The sequence below is a fragment of the Pezoporus flaviventris genome, unplaced genomic scaffold, assembly GCF_033815535.1.
Source record: "Pezoporus flaviventris isolate CSIRO_AGI_PZ_B2104156 unplaced genomic scaffold, CSIRO_AGI_Pfla_v1 ptg000016l, whole genome shotgun sequence".
Lineage (NCBI taxonomy): Eukaryota > Metazoa > Chordata > Aves > Psittaciformes > Psittacidae > Pezoporus > Pezoporus flaviventris.
In genome coordinates, this window is record NW_026892564.1 from 138,005 (window position 1) to 157,615 (window position 19,611).

The 19,611-nt window shown below is 37.6% G+C and overlaps 1 protein-coding gene across 5 annotated transcripts in view; it reads right to left on the reverse strand.

The window, feature by feature from the left end:
* Positions 1–12,563: 12,563 nt before the first annotated feature.
* The window catches only part of APAF1 (apoptotic peptidase activating factor 1), a 31,124-nt gene continuing 24,076 nt past the window's right edge, over positions 12,564–19,611 (reverse strand). For 4 of the 5 annotated variants that reach the window (XM_061454546.1, XM_061454549.1, XM_061454547.1 and 1 more), the window contains 7 exons: positions 19,430–19,555; positions 18,951–19,076; positions 17,215–17,334; positions 16,759–16,884; positions 15,885–16,010; positions 15,307–15,453; positions 12,564–14,188 (listed from right to left, as the gene is read on the reverse strand). In XM_061454546.1, coding sequence (XP_061310530.1) covers positions 14,045–14,188; positions 15,307–15,453; positions 15,885–16,010; positions 16,759–16,884; positions 17,215–17,334; positions 18,951–19,076; positions 19,430–19,555 — 915 coding nt within the window. In that variant the 3' untranslated portion in view covers positions 12,564–14,044. Of the gene's footprint in view, positions 14,189–15,306; positions 15,489–15,884; positions 16,011–16,758; positions 16,885–17,214; positions 17,335–18,950; positions 19,077–19,429; positions 19,556–19,611 lie in introns of those variants that run through there. The other variant, XM_061454550.1, reaches the window with a different exon arrangement.

Consider the following 19,611-nt stretch of genomic DNA (forward strand, 5'->3'; position numbering starts at 1 on the left):
TACACTACTGAACTGCTGACTTACTGTGTTTAATCACACCCTATAAAGACTCACATAGGGAGTTATGTTAAAACACGTTAACTTTAGGCATCAAAAGTACAAAGTCGCCAGATTTTCAGGCTATGAAACTGGGGCACCTCTTATGTAGCTGAGTGACCCCTAAAGCTAAAGGATGAGACGGGAGCTGCAGCACAACTCTAAGTAGATGTAAGGGAAAGGAGTGAAACAACAGGAAGAACTGGCAACTTGCAGGAATTTGATCAAGGCTCATCAAAGAGATGTCAAGCAGTTAAGGTGGCACAGTAAGCAGCTGAACTTGTCTGAGAGAGAGAATTGGGGCAAAAGAGGCTGAGGATGGCTAGGAAGGCTGATGAAAGATGAGACAGATGAAAGAGTGGTGGGGCAGGGAATGAATGTGATGAGAAAATTTTGGGGACACAGTGACGCAGTGAACAATTGGACCTCCCACAGCAGACATAAATTGAGACTGGAAAGAAGAATTAACAGGTACAAGGCACTTCTGTACTTGCAGAAACCTGACATTTTAGAGGGAAACATTTCCCTCACCAGTTGACACTGCTGCAAGCCAGATGGAGAGAAGTCCATGGGGTCCTCTCTGACACGGGCAGTGATTTCTTCAGATCTTAAGAAACTCCTACAAACCCGCACTAACCCAGAGCAGTTACCTCTTGATCTTTAGTCTTTTTTGGTCAAGGTGACTTTCCATTCAATTTCCTATTATGCTGGAAGTGGACAGTAAGGGGACAATGATCAGTCTTAAGAATGAAGGTATGGAAAAAGCCAGACATCTCCAAAAGATCAGAAAATTAGGAAATTTGCTATTTTTGACCTCTGCACTCAAGGTAAGATGGAAGCAGAGGCAGTCAAGGAGAGTATGTGAAGAAATGGAGCATTTGGATGTTGCAAAACCAGGAGTTAATTGCAACCACTGCCTTAAGTGGGAGGGTGGAGAACAGGCAAGAGAGATGATACAGAAGTAGGTTGCATTTGACATTGAGAAGATAAGGAAGTTGGAATCAAAGTGAGGTAAGTGTGGGTAACAAAGGATTTTGAGAATTATTTGGGTAATGAGGTCTCTAATATGCAAGGTAGAAAAGCTGCTGGGAAAAAGCTTAAAGACTGGAGAAACTCCAGTGGGAATTTTGTGTGGTGGACATGGAGGGTTTCCTAAAGCAGATGTTGCATTTCAGACTCAACATAGTGACTCCTTCAGCCTGGTCTGGTGTTTATTAATAGCCAGAAGAGCTACAGCTTACAGCTGACAGGAAAAGACACTCAGCATATCTGGTTCTGGTATTCCACCAATAAGTTTATGAGAAGCTGCCTCTCCTTCAGAACAACAGTGTTACACATGCCTTGCAGTTTGAAGCCAACACCTTAGCATCAAAAACTGGCAAGGCCATAAAATCACCATTGAGAAGAGAATTATCAGGTCATGAAAAAGGTTGTGCCCATCCTTTTGAAAAGAAAGCAGCATACTAGACAACTAATAAACTTTCACATCCAAATGTGATAGTTCATAGCTTCCATCCTAGGTTTAGGCAGTTTGTGCCATGTGCAGAACTGCCATTTAATTTTGCCCTAGATTTCTTTCAGTATGTGTTGTTTAGCTGTCCTGCTTCACACTTCACTAGAAGATGATGTCTTAAGTTGTCATCAAGACAACAGTCTAGAAATAGTAACTTCAACTGTGCCCAAACTACCAGCCCAAAGAACAATTGACTCTATGGAGGAACTGTGTGGCAGTAACAAGCATGTAAGTGAAAGACATGGCATAAGAATTAGAGACACTATTTAGATGGTGGGCATTTACCCACCCACTTAGTAGGGATATCCATTATCTCATATAAAAAAGACCAGCTGAGGGGAGTCAGAGAATAAAAGACTCTTAACTTGCTAGAAATATTGACAGGATTTTCAGCTCACTGGAAGGCACAAGGGGATAATGCTCAGGCTTCTACTGAAAAGCTCCACAACTGCTTAGTTCTCTGTAACTTCTTTAAGTGAACCAACTTCTTCGTTGAACTAGCAAACTGACCATACTACTATAAAGTCCACTTTTGAATACATTGGTTCTAGTTAATTTTCACACCTGTGAGCTGATAACCCAAGCTAGACAGAGGCTGATCACAAGCTCAGCTAACTGAAACAAACACACAAGATTGATTTGCAGCCAGAGTTCACACTAGAACATAGATTTTGTGGATGATATCCTTCCTACTGACTGGACAGTCACACTCATCCTCATTACAAACCTGAATGCAACCAGCCCAAATGCTGCGGTTCTACTGAAAAGGCAGAAAAGGCAAGAAAAAGGCCTATGGTTTTCACCTTTCAGGAAAGATGTGCTGCAAATGCAGGAATGGGAAACAGCACCTCTTTGCCTGGCTCCCGCTCTTATACAATACCATAAAGAAATCTCTCTTCAGTCCTACTTTATATGCATTTGCTAGTAGCACATCTTTTATCCTTCCACTGTGGAAGTCACGTACATAAATATCTTTGAGAATGTGGCTCTGGGTAAAGTGGAAACAACTAGACAGATGAAAATGCCATCAGGTATGTAAATGAAACAAAATTCTCTCTCTTTACTCTTGCCACTAACAGCTTGGAAAAGAAAACTATCTTTGTATCAATCTAAAAAGACGAATTCAAAACATTTTACAAAGGCTTAATATAAAAAGCAAAGCTTAGATAGAAACTGAGGGCCTTAGACTTCTTCCAAAAACAGGGAAAATACATCTCGGATTTAACATCGTAAGCTCACTTAATTGTAAGATACGAACCTTTTTATGATTTCTTTAGAACATGGCAATTCCTATCTTCAAGTCATTAGAAGAGCTGCTCAAATTCTCCAGATCCTCTTCCAAAGCTAAATGTATTATAGTAATAAAATCCTATTAAAAAACAAAAATTCACATACAATGCTGAAGATGGGTCAGTGCTTGAGAGAACATGTCCAAATTTCAAGGCAGTATATTCATTATCATCTTTTCTAAACACTTAATAAAGAATACAGAAAGAGTGAGACAAAGGAAATGGAAATACGCTCAGAGCAGAGAATACCTAAACAGCATTAAATTTATCCTATAGTGACACCATGAGGAAAAAAGACTACACTAATTTCACAAATGCATTAGATGCAGCGCAGCCTTCATTCTTCTGCTTGTAATTGTTGGATAATGATAATTTGCAGGCTGCAGAATTAAGGGCTTGAGCATGTCTCTAAGCAAAAATATCCTAATGAATATAATTGAGGGTAGCACTACTTATTTCTTTAATTTTGTTGAAAAAATTAGTAGTATTTTTTTAAGTTACCTATATATGCTTACATTATTCTATATAGTCTGGAATATATCAGTGTCGTGGTTCAAACCCAGCCAGCCAGCTTGTTCACTCACTCCCCCCCTTCTTGCACTCCCCCTACTCCCAGAGGGATGGAGAGGAGAATCGAAAAGAATGCAACTCCCACAGGTTGAGATAAGAACAGTTTAGTAACTAAGGTATAACACAGATCACTACTGCTACCACCAATAATAACAATGATAAAGGAAATAACAAGGGAAGAGAATAGATCACCTCAGCACCAGCCAACCAATAACTCGCCCCCCAGCCCGACCAAGCACCGACCGATACCTCCTCCAACCCTGCAGTCTCCCAGCCCTTCCGGCTAACTCCCAGTTACATCCTGGGCATGACGTGCTGTGGTATGGAATACCTCTTTGGTCAGTTTGGGTCAAGCACCCCGTCTCTGCTTCCTCCTGGCTTCCCCTCCTCCCTGGCAGAGCATGAGGCTCATAAAGTCCTTGGACAAACCAAAACATCTTTGTTATCAGCTCTGTTCCTGAGCCGAAAGTCAAAACACAGCACTGCACCAGCTACCAAGAAGGAGAAAAATGACTGTTACTGCTGAACCCAGGACATTATCCACCCCTTATTCCATACCATTCACGTCATGCTTAGATCCCAGATTTTCAATATCGCTCTTACAGATATATATACATCCACATACACACACAGACAGAAAGAGGTCATTTCTTAGTTCATGGACCAATCCCTATAAACCTGCTGAGTTCATTCGGTCCATGATGTCAGGCTCCATCTCTTGTAACAGTTTTTCAGAGCAGGAGAGGCTGTGTGCAGTGTTCACAGTAGTGAATAACCTGGGCAATAGTGTCCATTGCTAAGTCCACCCCTCGATCATGAGTCCATCTCTATGTTGCATCTCTGCTCTGATGGCCTGAAGTGCCATGGGCCCACCAGGCTCAAAATGATTCACCATCCCCTTCAGCAGTTTCTGCAGCTTGTTGCTGGGGACTCCATACAGCTGCCTTCCATCTCTGACACTTCCAAAGCACTGGAGGGGCCCAGTGGACTAGATACTTGCCCATACTGTCCCACACACCCTGCCACTCATGACTGTCCAGCCTTGGGGAAAATCTCCTGGTCCTCCTATATCCTCGTCTAACCCCAGACAAGACCCAAACCTGACTCTGCTTAACTTTTGAGATCAGACAAAATGGTTGTGGATAGAACACAGTCTGTGTGTGTGCCAACATGCTGATCCCCATCACAATCAGCAGGCAGGTCCCAAGGATACCCAAAGGCCATTCAAAACCTTCAGACCTCTCAAACGATGCTGCTGTACTTGTCACTGGGGCTGGTGTAGCTGCTGTGCTTGCCGGCTCTCCCACCACCAGCTTCTCTTTTCCTGAGTCCAGCTCTTCCTCCTCTGCCTTGCTGGGAAATGCTGCGTGGTCTCCTGCATCCTCCTGGGGCTCGGCGGGCGGCTTCCGGGGAATGCTCTCGGCCGTCACGGGGCTGGGCTCGACCGCGGGGCTCGGCTCCTCAGCGGGGCTCGGCTCCTCCGCCGCCTTCTCCCGCTGCTCGGCAGCCGCCTTCTTTCGCTCCTCGACCGCCCCGACCTCCTCCACCGGCAGCCGTCCCCTCGCGGCCTCCGGCCCCTCTCCCGCCGCCGCTTGGTCCCCGGGGCAAACCTATTTCCCAGGCAGAAATCTAGTCACTATATGACACAATCTACAAGGAAACCGCACTAGGAAAACAAAACATGTTTTACCTGAAGGCACAGATCACCTGTGCGCAGTGCCGCACTTCCTAAAGCAGCCAATTTCATAGACTCATAGAACAGTTGGGGGTGGAAGGGACTTGAAAGCTCATCCAGTTCCAATTCCCCACCATAGGCAGGAACACCTTCCACTAGAGCAGGCTGCTCAAAGCCCCATCCAACCTGGCCTTGAACACCGCCAGGGGTGGAGCAGCCAGCCACAGCTTCTCTGGGTAACCTGTGCCAGTGTCTCACCACAAAGAACATAAACCCAGAACAATCAGCAACACCTAGACACATTCTGTGATGTTCAGGATAGACTCTCCCATATAACCTTAAATCTGCCATTCCACTGTTTTAGTCAGGACTGACTTCAGGTCAATAGTTGCCTTGGCCACTTCTTTCAAAACACCAGAATTATCATATTCACAATCCTTTAGAAATTTTTCATTTTTTCAAGGTGTGATTCAAAGGACACTTCATCTTATCCATCTCGGACATTGGCTATTTATTGTTTGGACTCGCCAATTCAAAATTCTTTAGTTTGATTATAAATTTCCTGTCCCTGTGATTAATATACTCCAAATATATTGTCTTTCCAACATCGTATTTCATAACTGTGTCACTGTGATCAATGAAATAAGCTGCTTTTTGTTAACTGCATAGGTTTAATACAAATGACCTCTCATTTACTTTGCTTACTGGTATTTCACTCATTGGTGTGTAAACCCGTATCAGTCACTTTCATGCTTTACTTTGCAATCTGCAATCTAAAATATCATAACCATCCCCTAACACATTTACCTATGTTTCACTGCATCTTCTACACCTCTTTTTTAATGGATGTCATGTAAGATAGCATCTTGTTCAGCAGGTTTGGTGGGTTCACGTCTTCAGCAAGAAGGGGGGTTCACATCTGTGGAACTGTAACTCCTTGAACCCTTTTCAATGATTCCCAGCTTGAACACATCCTACATTACATCCATGTTCCCATCTATGCCAAAAATAGTTTTGCTGGAATAATTCCAAATCTGTAACTCCCTGATCAAGGTGATACCCTGTTATACAAGGAATATGCAAGCAACATACAAATTGGTGACACTTGAAAAACTGCTAATCTTTACACCTTGAATTTAATTTCATAATTTGATTTCATAATCAAAATTTCATAAAGGTTTGCTTTTCAAGAACGTCTCCACTGATCCAAAGCCAAATGTGTGGGTGTTTTTCATCTCGCTGTAGTTGATTTAACTTGTAAAATGGAGACTTAACTTCCTTTCTATAGTTTCTTTCAATTACATAAACATTCCTGCGAGCAACTCAGTAAGAATTTATGACAGATTTAGAGCTGCCTGGTGATAATTTATGAGTACTTTATGTTAGCCTGATTACTGAAATGTTTGTTATATGGCTTTACTTGTTTAACATAGCAGAATCTGTTGGGAAAAAACAACTCTGAAAAGGAAAGATAGATTAAGGTACCCAGTTCTTAAGGATAAATGCCAGAATTATTTGAATATCCTATTCAAAATAGACTCTAAAACTGGCTTAGAGGAAGAAAAAGCAAAGTAGCAAAGTCCAAGAATCGGCAAGAGCAGAATTAGTGTTTCAAATGGAAAGCAAAAAGTGCTTAACTGTTAAAAATAAGTAGTTTCTGTCAGTCACTATACAACCATTACAGTTACACCTTTAACATGCCACTGCTACTGGAATATCTGTGCTACTGATCTCTGACTGCAGTCACTTAAATTGTCTTTACTTGCCCTGGGGGAGAAGTTTTGCAGTCCTCCTGTTTGGACCAAGTCCTTGAGTTACAATACCCAATTGAGCTGTTCTCGGTTTGAAGTTTTGACTATGTTTCCAATTTTTCCCTTCAAGGAATCTCAGCAGCCACGAAATTTCTTAGAAATAGGAAAAAAATATCTCAGTCTGGTCATTTCAATAGGGAAAACCACTTTCTTTGAACTCAAATGTTGCACAGAACACATTCAAAACAGAAGACACCCAAGCTCAAAGCTGCTCGCTAATTTCAACATCCAAACTTTGTTTTTGTGAGAAAGAAGAGTATATCAAAGTTAAGACCACTTTTATTTTCTGCTAAATTCTCAGAGTAGTCACTGTGATCAAATTCTCATTTGCCAGATAGATTCTTGCTTAACAAAATGAACACATGGACAGATATATATCTTAAAATGGTTTCTAGCCCATGACAGAACTCAAATAAGGAGCAAAGTAAGCGATGCGAACTAGAGGTACAAGCCGTGTGAGCACTGTGGTTTAATTTTTGAAAAGCAGATCTAATTTGTATGAAAACTGAAAATGTCAGAAGATCATTTTTAGATATGATCTTTATTCCCCAGACTCACATTTTAGCATAAAAAAAGCAAATATAATGCAAAAAAGCACTTGTGTAACAGCTTGTTGGAGATCGTTATTTTTTTCACTAATACACACTGAAGAAACCAGAGAGATCCAGAACACAATTTGAGAAAACGCTTCATTCCACAAGGCCACTCTGGATAAAAGAAAGGATAGTGAGTGAAATACAACTTTGTTCCAGCAAATCGTCCCCTAGCATTATCAATACTAGAACCCTGAACAGTGGAAAAGCATTTGAAACAAACAGGCAGGCAGTAGTAACAAAGGACTAAATATGAGATGTAATAAGGGGTAAAGCAGAGAAACTGCAAAGTGTAAAAAGCTGCAGAGGTAATAGAACTTTAAAAGCAAAAATAGACCATAATTTCAAGACTTTTTTCCATGTCTACCACAACTGATATTTTAACCCTTTGAACAAAGATATTTTTTGAAAAACAAGATAAACCAATCAAATTAGCTTTTAGCTTATTGCCATCTATTGCTTAACATACTTTTAACCAAATTTAAATGCTCAAGATAAACTGTGAAGAAAATTACAGGCCACATGTAGTTCAACTGAATTGTACCTGTCTCTGACAGGTATTCACTTGCAATCTTGCAGTGAAAAACACACTCTTCTTCCACAGATTCAGTTTGGCCACTTAAGCATCCTTCTTTTGAATGAACATGTACTCAGAAGATCTACCTCAATCCCAGTGCTTCAGACTATGAAAAAAATCAGCTGCTGAGTCAGAGCAGCAATTTAATAGCTGCATCCTTGATACTGTAGAAAGAAAAAATATTAGTATCTGCTGTATAATTTTTAGAGTGGACAAAAGCCACAACTGTTTGGCTTTGAGAAATTGAGAGTGCAACTTCTGCATGATGTTAAAAATATCTCTATGAATATTTTGAAAATTCACATACACTCAGGTGACCTTTTTTCATGCTATTGTTAAACATATATTCAAATAAAGGTAAAATTTAACCAACATTTAATATGTTAAACTCCTTGAAACTCTTCTTCCTCACATTTCCCAGTTCTGAAGTTCAAGTCACATATTGATGAGACCCCTTCCACACATTTCCTCCAATCTCTCATTTGTACAGCAGGAAATATAAAATGTGTAATTGCTATATGGTAATGAATATAAGTGAACTCCACGGCACCTTGTAAGAAAACACGCAAATACACTGCAAAAATTAGGAGCTACCAACTTGTGTAAGTATATCTACACTATTGTCCAGATGCTGAGTGCTCAACACCAAGACATGACTATTGGCTTTAGAGTGGATTCTTTAAATCAAAATGTTTGATTTGTATTTAAAGACTGACTTCTCCTGGCATACACCTATGGCTGTTCATTCATCTATTCTCTACCAAAAAAAAAAAATTCAACCAATGAACCAACCAAAAAACAAGACTAAAACAAAAAAAACACAAAACCAAAACAAAAAAAGGAACAAAACCCCGCACCACAAACGAAACACCTGTTAAAAAGACAAAACTCTAAGCATCTCCAAATCTTGCATTAAAAATATGCCACTCTTCTCATGCATTGTTGCAGCACTGTAAAAACAAAAGCATATTTTTCAATGTTTCCTTAATCTTTTCTTCCTAAACTACTTCTGCCAAGGGGCTTATAAACAATATCCAATACTCATCATAGTATCAAAAGCTGAATTTAAATGGCTCTAAATGGGAAGTGCGGACAGAAACATCCCTGCCATTGTGTCTCTTGGACTGGAAAACTTGATTTCAAAACACTGCAAGCCTATTAGCACTGAAATAAGAGCTTGAACCAGCAGGCTACAATGGCTTAGCACACATAAACCTGAACATTAATTCTAGTGATGAAGAGAAGTATGGGCCAGTTATTGCTTTCTTTGGAGACAAATAATGTGATTTTCAGAATTACAGGAAATCCCTGTTCTCATGTTGTTTTCTAGTACTGGCTAAGTACATAAATGAAATTTGCTATACAAATAGTAAAGAACAATTAAAAGGGCCTACTGCTTTAGAAAAGAGAGAAATGTAAAATAGAATTTTTAAAAGGCATTTTAAATATTAAGCAGACTTTACATTATTTTATGTATTAGAAATAACACATACTCTAAGTAGCATTGTATCTACTCCTACACAGCTGGATTGGGTAAATTTGTCTCTGCTTCATTTTGAGTTATTTTAAACATCATGATTTTCAAAATTCATGTAGCTCATATGTTATTAGAGAACCTGAACAAAGCTAAAAAAAATAATGAAAAAAGGATACAAATAAATTGAAAGAAGTAGATACAAGATGAAAAATACTGCATAAACACAGAGTCTAATTGTGGTATCCTGAGTACTCAGATGATCCCTCTTCAGTACAGAACAAGAATCTGCTGTAGCCTGAAGGACTTGAATCTAACCATTCTCAGAGCACTTGTCATGCATACAGTTTGTGGTTTGTTAAATAGAAACAAGCACAGGAAGCTAATTTGTTCTGCAAACAGTCAGGCCTCAAGAGAGAAAAGAAACTGCCTATTGAAACACAGATACTTTCTGAATAAACACAGCACTTAAATAGTTCAGCTAGTTCAACTATCACACAATTGTGCTATATCATGCAGACAAGAGACAAGAAGTGCTGAAATTGTTGGTCACACACGCAGACAGAAAATACTACTCCTTCATATTCACTGGATCTTCTAGGATGCACCTTAACAGCCACAAAAAAGACTAGTCTCAATATCTCATTGCATATTGGTAAAGCCAGTGATTGTGTCCCATTCCTCGTTTGAAAGAACAAAGTGAAACTGAGCACAAAAATCACACTAGTGTTCCAAGTATCTGGCACACTCCCTGTTCTCCCAACACTAAGGTTCATTTAGCTTCTGCTCTTGAAATCACAACAGAAGTGAGGCATCCCAAGTACTCAGAGCTTCTATCACTTTCTATGAGCCCAAATAAATTTGTTTCTTTACAGTCGATGGAGGAGGAAACCAAAATGTGGGCAAATATACCCAGGTGTGGGCTGTCAGAGGGAAATACCAGAAAGCATCCCTCAGCTGCAAGGCTAACTTTTGCACTCCTTGGCATTGCCACCACATCTCTTTTTGGTATGTAGGAGAAAAGGCAACCGAACAGTTAGGTATGGGGTTCATGTTCTACTGGCAATTGCAAGAACATACCTAAATTCTTGATGACCTGCTGGTAGTCTGGATTTACTGGCTTCCTGAAGATGGGGTGGAGTGGCCTCCCTGCAACATTTTGTTCTAGAAGAGCAGAAGAAACCACCTAAGTCAGACTGTTTTCTCAGCCTGTCTTTTCCCCTGAAACTGGCAAAGCCATCAACTTCTGTAAAACACCTTGGGAAAGCAGAGACAAGGACACAGACTCTGCCATAGCTAGATACAACCTGGGGAACTGGGTCCCATACAGAAACTTCACTAAATAAAAAAAACCTGAGGGGGGTAAACAATTTGCACAGCATTCTGTAATATAGAGTTTAACTGCATCATTTTCTAGGGGTGAGAGAATAATTTTGGGGTGGAGGATGTTCCTCTACTGCCAACAGGTTAACCAGTTCCAGCTCTACCTACACACTCCATCACAACAAGAGATCTATAAACTTTAACATGGAAAAACCTCAGGCAATTAAGTGCATTTCCAGTTGCAGTTCCATTTCAAATGACTGTGTAAGATAAGAGAGGGGGAAAGGGAATGATGTAGTTAAAAGGATTAGTACAATTCAAGGCAATATAAAGCATCCTCTTGAGCAGCTGTGTCACATATGGATAAAATTCCTTGTTGATAAACAAAAGAGAGAAAAGATTTGTGAAGGCACTACAGGTCTACTTGCCAAAGTGAAGAGACTCGAAACTTCTGCAGAAGCTGATAGGCATCATGAATAGGGAATGTACCTAAAAATTGTTTACACAAAAGCATATTATGATTTCAGTTAAAGAACTAGATAAAATTGGCAATGCTCATTAGCTAAATTTTAACGAAGGCTGATTCAATTTGATCTGGCATTACAAGAGATAATGGAAGCACTAATGTTCCATCTACATAAAAATTGCTTTTGGCCAAACTTTCTTTTGTTTCCTTCAAAATACATTTCACATCAAAGAGAACAACTAAACCAGATGACACAGCAGGACTCATTACGGTAAACTGCCTTAAGCTTCTTCAGTATTTTAAAGAAGTGGGGGCCTTGGTTGGCCCCTATTTTAACAATTTTCCATTTAAATTGTCATCATATCTTGCAAGTCAAATCTGTTGTTTGGCTCTTCAGACTCTCTCATCCCTATTTCTCTTCCACCTAAACTAAAAAAGGCCTACAGCCAACTCCATACATTAGCACATGAATGCAACCATCCTGACTCTATTAACACCACCTTCTATGAAGCACTCCTCAGTTTCAGCAATTAGAGCTGCTGTGCTGTTTTTCTTGCAGAGTAACTGAAGGATTGACTATTTATCTCACACTTCTTCAAGCTTTGTGCTACTTGCTTCCTACTCACTTCAAAATTGAAATCGTCTATGAACTCTGCTCATCTACCATTCACATTCTTCATTAAAACATGATCAGTTTTTCCTGTCAGAGTTTCATTAGCATTGTCACAAAAGGCAACTATCAGCCCTGATTCCTAACACGAAACATTTATCCTTATCTTTTTACCCAGTTGGGTCTCTAAGTTCAGACCAACATGGTCCCATGCAATAAGAACAGCACAGCCTATGCAGTCAAAGGACATCGGCAGAGAGGAGATTCCTGCTCCTTAAAACTTCAGCTGTTCAGAGGGGGATGATAAGGTCTGTACAAACTAGACAGAAGCAACTCTGTCCTGAACATTGCACCACATATTCCAAGACTTCAGTTTCCTTTTGTTGGTGCATACTTCCATGCTTATATTTAATGCTGTTGGTTACCTGTCAAAGTACTTTTGATGTAGTTTGTAAAACAGCATTATGTTTAAATTGAAAATAAAAACACAATAGAAGATAATTTAAAAAACAGCACTCCCCCTCTCTCTTACCCTTTAAACAAAACAAAACAAAAAAACCAAACAAACAAAAAGCCCCAAAGAAAACAAACCAAAAATAGCCCATAAGGACACTCAGGAAGTCAAATTTATTTACAGCTTTGGCCAGTACTGCCTGGATTATCTTTATTGAATGCTGTACGTACTCAGAATACAAAACATCATATTTTTTCTATTGAATTCCTTCTCTTTAGATTTCTGCCAGCAGTACTTTGATTACACTGACCCATATTAAATAGCACCTTAGAAATGGTGGAATTTCAAGTTAAAAGAAGAGGAAAAGAAACAGTTGTCAAAACCAGGAAAATACCAAGAATGTATATTAAATCTTTTGAAATGCACACACACACACAAAAAACCAACTTAGAACTGAGAACTTCATTATTCAGTACCAGTTGAGACACTTATAATGTACTTTTTAGAATCAAGTACTTAGATGGAGTGTTCTACTGCCAAGTATAAAAATATGAAAATCATTATATTAATCCTTGTGCAGCTACGCATAACAGTTGAGACGCAATTTGCTAGAACAAAACTGGATATCTAAGAAAAATTGTTATCTAATTATTCACAAAAGATATGTCAAGTATAATTAGTACAAAACATTTTTACCCCATGTTGAATCTATAAATAGGCTATAAAAATTACAATTAAGAAAAAAATAATAATCACATATTATCAGGCAAGAGATCCCTGTTCACAGAATCTCATGTAAACAAAGCTGATGAAAGTAAAATGTATCCATTGTATAAACAATGCAAATTCCAAAAGAAAAAAATGACTAAAATTCACATAATCTTATATTTTTCAATATATACCTTTTAAATATTTTCCATTCTTAGTTTAGCTGGTTAGCTGTATCCATCTTTTGACTAGAAATACAGTACAATCTCTTCCACTTCAATTACAAAATCCTTTCAGATTTTGCCTTGAGAAAACAAGAGTCAAGATGTTCTCCTCAATAGGAATAGCTCATATGTGTTACAATGCACTTTTATCTTCACAAGGTTAGAAGCGTGAAGGTTCTTATTGCAAGTGGGAAGCACTATAAATCAGCTACTTGATTTGTTCTGAACATCAAGCACCAACATAACTAGTTTCATTTTTCAAACAACGGATGTCCCTGATTCTTTCCATTCTGTACTAAATGAAAATCATTGTATCGCAGTAAAAAAAATGTTTTTGCATCTCACATAGCTCTGTTCATGGCTAGAGAACATTTAGCCATTAGTCATAGCACAAAGCAACATTTCAAAGTATTAAATTCCTATTATTTCTTCACTGTTATTAATTTTAACTAATTTGAACAAATCTTAATATAATTTCCTTACAAAATTTGAAGCAATGTACTTAATACACAAATCAAGATTTAAGGATTATAATAATGCTTAACAAAACCACAATTACATGCAAGTTCATTTGAAAATACATGCATAAATGTACATAAATATACATAAAGACAACATGAACAATGAAATATAATTCACATCTTAATGAGTATCAAACATTTAGCACAATTTTCTTTCCATCTTAAAAAATGAATTATCTTTGCAGTGTTCAGCACATGAATCACATCTTCTGTAATACATAAAGAATACCAAGATTATCAACAGTCACATACACTTTGAAATTAGGGGACACACGTATTGACTTGAGGTTTGTTCCGTTTGTGTAGAAGGTCTGTAAGGATTCTCCAGTATTTACATTCCACCACTGAAAAAAAAGAAAAAAAGAACACACTTTCAGTTTGTTGAAGAATGCTTAGGATAAATTCTATCAACAGGCTTATCATGGCAAGCCCGGATGACTGCTTTTCCCAAAAACGTAGAATTAGAAATTAAACCCAAGCAATCTTCAGTAGAAAACATTTAGGACCAGTTAGCAGAGAGGCGTAAGACTTTCAAACTTCAAAAAGACCAAAGCTGTTCAATTTCAAGAAAGCATACAAACCAATAAATTGAGGTACTGCCTCTTGCCTCACCACAAAATAGACTTAAACTGTAACATGCCCCAAATTTAAAAGATTATGCATTTTTATATAACCAAATGAATATATGAAACACATTGTCAGACAATATAACTGAAACTATGGTTCGATTCAGGAACTTGGCTGGATTCACAAGAGGATCAACCATTTACAATTTTGTTAGCAAGACAGACTTTTTTTCCAGTGATATCTCATTTTTTTTATTTTTTTAAATTTTTTTTTTAAGATCTACAGTAAGCACCAATAACAAAGATACAGAGAAACCTTCCACCATCAGTTTGCTGCATGAATGTAGACTGAAATCTGAAATTTCAGATTTCTTGGAAAGACTGTAAACCAATGCAAATTGGAACCAAACGCAATCCAGCACAACGCTTTTACTTGACTGTTCCAATGCCCTCTATTCTTGCAAAATTTCAGTGCAGTAGAAAAATATCGAAACAGATTACCTTCAGCTTTGATCATCTATAAAAGGTGGTCTTACTACTTATTACTTACCTCATGAAATATGTAACACTACTGTTGTGTGCATAATACAGATTTACAACTACACAGTGATAACAATATAAAAATAACAAAAATCTGAAGCTAAAAAGAATTGAATATATGGTGTTCAAAACCAAATTCCAAGTCTAAGCCTAAATTTGTATGAGACCTTTTCAGGGCGGTTTCAGATTTCAGAAGAAGTGAAAAGAGCTTAACAGTCATGAAAATTTAAGAGCTTTGTGTTCAGTAAAACATCTCAGGTTTCTTTCCTTGAATTAATCTGCATTTTCATTTAGAATTATCAGAACACTGCCATTTAATTAGGCATGTTTGGATATTTTATTGTTTAAAGGCTTACCTTAAGATAGCCTCCAGAGGACACAAGTATTTTACTGTCAGGTGAAAATGAGAGGTCTGTTACCCAACCACCATGCGTTGGTTCTCCTTCGTCTACAGTAACTGGGGAGCAGGAGTGAACTAATGCACCTGTTAACATGTCCCAGATCTAAAAGAGAGGGAAGAGTATGGGTATAAGTAAACCTAAGGGGGAGGAAGGGGGGAAATCTCAAGTACAGAAAGCTGAAATGTATTTTTTTAATATTAGAGAACAAAACCATTGCAAATAAGCATTCTACTTGAAGTGACAAAATAACCAGAATAAATGAATTCTCCTCTTAGAACTGTAATGTATATGGAGGATTTGATCATGCATGCAATTCACAGTAGAATTATTGGTAAATTATGTGAATCAGTTTCTCAGCATTCACAGGACATAAATCTATTAATACGGTTACAAACTAATCTCATGTGGCAAACTTTACTATTTTTGACTCCCAAATGTTCACCACAATGCTAACAAATTAGACAAACTGTGAAAACTTTTCTGTCTGAACTATCAATTGAATTGAAAAATAAACAGCAAGATTGAAGCAATACCCTTATTTCTCCTTTGTCATCTCCAGTGGCCAATAATTTGTTATTGTGAGAGAAAGTACAGCACCGCACACAGGCTTCGTGACCTTTCAGCTCATGAAGAACAAATGGACTTTGAAAGCTCCATATCTAAATGGAAAACATTACAGAAAAGTGAAAAAGACAGTTCAAAATCATTAGTATTCAACTGTACTTAAGATGTTTTTATATATGTGCATACATGTGTGTGCATTTATGTATGTATTATATTGTAGTCTTTTTATCATCTGAATCACACAAGAAGGCATTTACTACCACATGCAAGTGTATTTTTTAACCTTGGAATATACTCTAATCAAACTGAGTCATTTACAAGAAAGTTTCAAGCTGTTCACAGAAAAAGAATTCATCAATCAGTTTAAAGCTAGATTTTAGAAAATATAACAGGACACTTTAAAAATCTAAGGGAGCAGCCCCAGAATATTAAACAGTTTACTTTTTGCACCTTGCTTCCAAATGGGAATACCAGAACCTATGGACAGCACTTTCACTGGAAGTTCCAGAATTTTTTTCTTAGTTTAGGCTTCCAAATTAAGATGTTACACTATTAATAAATCAATACAGAAAACTAAGCAAAGTGTTCTCCACAAATTTGTGCACTAAATGTGCATTTTATTTGCACAGAAGTCACCAGGACAGCCTTAAGTTATATCCAAGATGAATACTGAAATAACAGTAATAGCTTTAGAAACATGTTCACAGATGCAGGAAATTTAATACTAAAAATACAACAGCATAGCTTAAATAATCACTAGTCACCTCAGAATTAAAGAAAATACAGCATATATTTCAGGACAAATAAACCATCATTTTTATCTGTGTACAGAAAGTAACCAACCTTTGCAGTTTTGTCAGCAGAAGTAGATGAAAATTTAGTACCATCAGGTGAAACAGCACAGGAAAGAACAGTGCCTCCATGGCAAGCAAAATCTTTTTCTGTGTTGCCAGTAGTGATATTCCAAACCTAACAAATAGACAAGAAAACAGGTTACTTCTGTAACACTGTAAAAAGGTTAACATACCCGCATCTTACACAAGAATATATAAGAGATAAACTCAACTACATAGTTCTAATATGGCAAATATTTTGTTGTACTTATTGGTACAGTTAAAATAAAAGACTGTAAACCTTACCAGAAACAGAAAATGGAAAATTGTGTCTTAAAAAGTCACCTCAGACTTTAGAATCAATTCAGTAAGATGTGTGGCAACACAAGGTGCAAAAATACCAAATGTTAGAAAAGATGGTGAAATGTATTGTGTGCGATTTGTCAATTCACAGCCTTTTATTTACCTTAACGGTTCCATCAAATGACCAAGAAAGGAGTTTTGAATTTTCCAGAAGTCTAAAAGCCTTGATTGCTTCCTTGTGCCCTCTTAGAAACACACATTCATCCAACTGCCAATTCCATACCTAATCACAGAGATGGAATACTTTAAAAAAAAAAAATCCCAAAATTTTAATGGCGAAGATGAGAAGAATTAACTAATTGACTTTTAAGTCACAGGAATAATAAAAAGTTCTTATGGAGGCAGCAACTAATTATAATTAAAAGGTTAGATATTGAAGATATCCATAGGAGAGATGCCGAAGATTGAATATTAAATACTATGGCATACTCAATCTATGAGAAAGTTCCCTATAATAAACACAATCCGATTCTCAAAGTGAATTTGATGCTTAAAATTTACTGGCAATTTAAAAATGAAAAGGAAATGAATAATTTTCTAGGCATCCCAGAAGCCTGGGGTTTTAAACCTTTGATTATTGCAACAGACTTCCATTATCTCACAAACCTCATATTATCCATACTTAAATTAACTTTATTCCATATTTCTAAAGCGTATTTTTAATGAAATGCCATTTTGCTTTGCATTTTTATAATAAAATGACACATTTTTAATTCAACTATTCACTGAAAGCTGAATAGGTTCTTGAAGTTTATTTTACAGAAGCTATTAAGTATCAATTTAAATTCCAGTGATCTTATAGTTTTCAAATTAATGGGTTTTCTGCAAAGTTCAGAAAGCAGAGGTGTTCAGACAACGCTGGAGGTTTGACTGAGACGCTGTCCACTAGAGGGAGCGGACGACTCAGAGGAAAACCAACCTGAAAAGGATCCCGAAGCCGATAAACTGATGAGCGGTCTGTACTGCTTAATTGACCACAGCGAGGGCACTCAAGCTAGCTTCAGATCGGATGCTGCTTAGGTTGCATGTATATCAGCAAGTAGGTAAACCACTGATATTGGAACGGATTTGGTGAGCAAAACAGTGCTGAGAACCAGCATTCACATGTGTTTTGGAGACTTTATTTAAAACAGCTCAAATTCGGCTGTGTGCACCGAATGCTCATTAGCACCTGCAGCATGTGCTCTAGGTTTAGGAATTCTTTCAGTATGCCTGTAACTGCTCTGAAGTGCAAACTAAAGCACAGTACGCATGAATGACCAGAACATTCATTTCAGAAATGCATCCCAGAGGTGAGCTAAAATGCTAATATAGACACACCAGAATGCTTCACGGGTGCCTATCTACCCTGCTGAGAGGCAGAGCTGATTAATTTGAGACTGCATTAGTGCAGCCATTCTGTTTCTAGTTAGTATCTGTATTCAGGACTGGACTGGACTAGGTGGACACACTAACCTGCTCAGAGACAGGTCTTCATACCTCCTTCAGTGCAAGCAAGCCCACTGACAGACCTACCATGTATAGCCAGTTCTGGGTCTTATCCCAGATCCTTTACTCATGCGATCACAACTGTGTTGAGTAACCTTTGAAAACTAACGTTCCTTTCCCCATCTTACAGGAGTTGGTGCCCGTCATCCACAACATTAAAAATAGATATTGTGTAATACTCATTATCATGTAAGGTATAAATAGAGGCTACAGTTTCTACAGTCTCTTGCTGCAAGATGAAGCAATAAAGAATACAGTAGTCATTTACTAACTTTACATTATCTATAGTGTACACGATCTTTTAAAATAAATTGGAAAGTATAACTTTATCTTTTTAAATATCTTCCAAACCTGTATAACTGCATCATGAGCACTTGAAATGAGAGTCTGATAATCAGATGTAAATTGACAATGCTGCACTGATGTCTTGTAGGCCTTCCGGGACTTTAGAACTTTCCCATCCAACAACTGTAATACCTTTAGAATGAAGAATGAAATAATTATATTTTACATACTTGAGGAAAAGGAAGAAAAGAACATCAAATTATTTTTTAAATAACACGGGATTGTGAAGACGTGATTCTCAGTCAATGGTCTGGAACAATAAAAAATTTGTATTAGCTTAGTCCTTGATAAAATGAAATTCAGAGCTACATTATTAGCACTACCTTTAAATTACTGTCATTTAGACATCATTCACAAATGTAAAAACGTTGAAGTATTATATTGAAGAATATTATTGTACAAAGTTACTTAAGTGATATTTCTTTAAAAAGAAAAAGCACCAAGAAGGGTCTTCTGCTTTTTAAAAACAATTTAGGATGTAATACCTTTATTGTTCCACTCTCCTGTCCAAAAGCTGCAAATTTAAGATCTTCACTTAAGCAACAGCAGGAAATGGGGGATTCTTGAGCTCCTGTCTGTATAATAACACTGTCTGTATTTCCATTGATAAGCTGCAAAATAGGAAGTTATTACAATATCTTTAAATTCAAACTTAATTAAAATATAG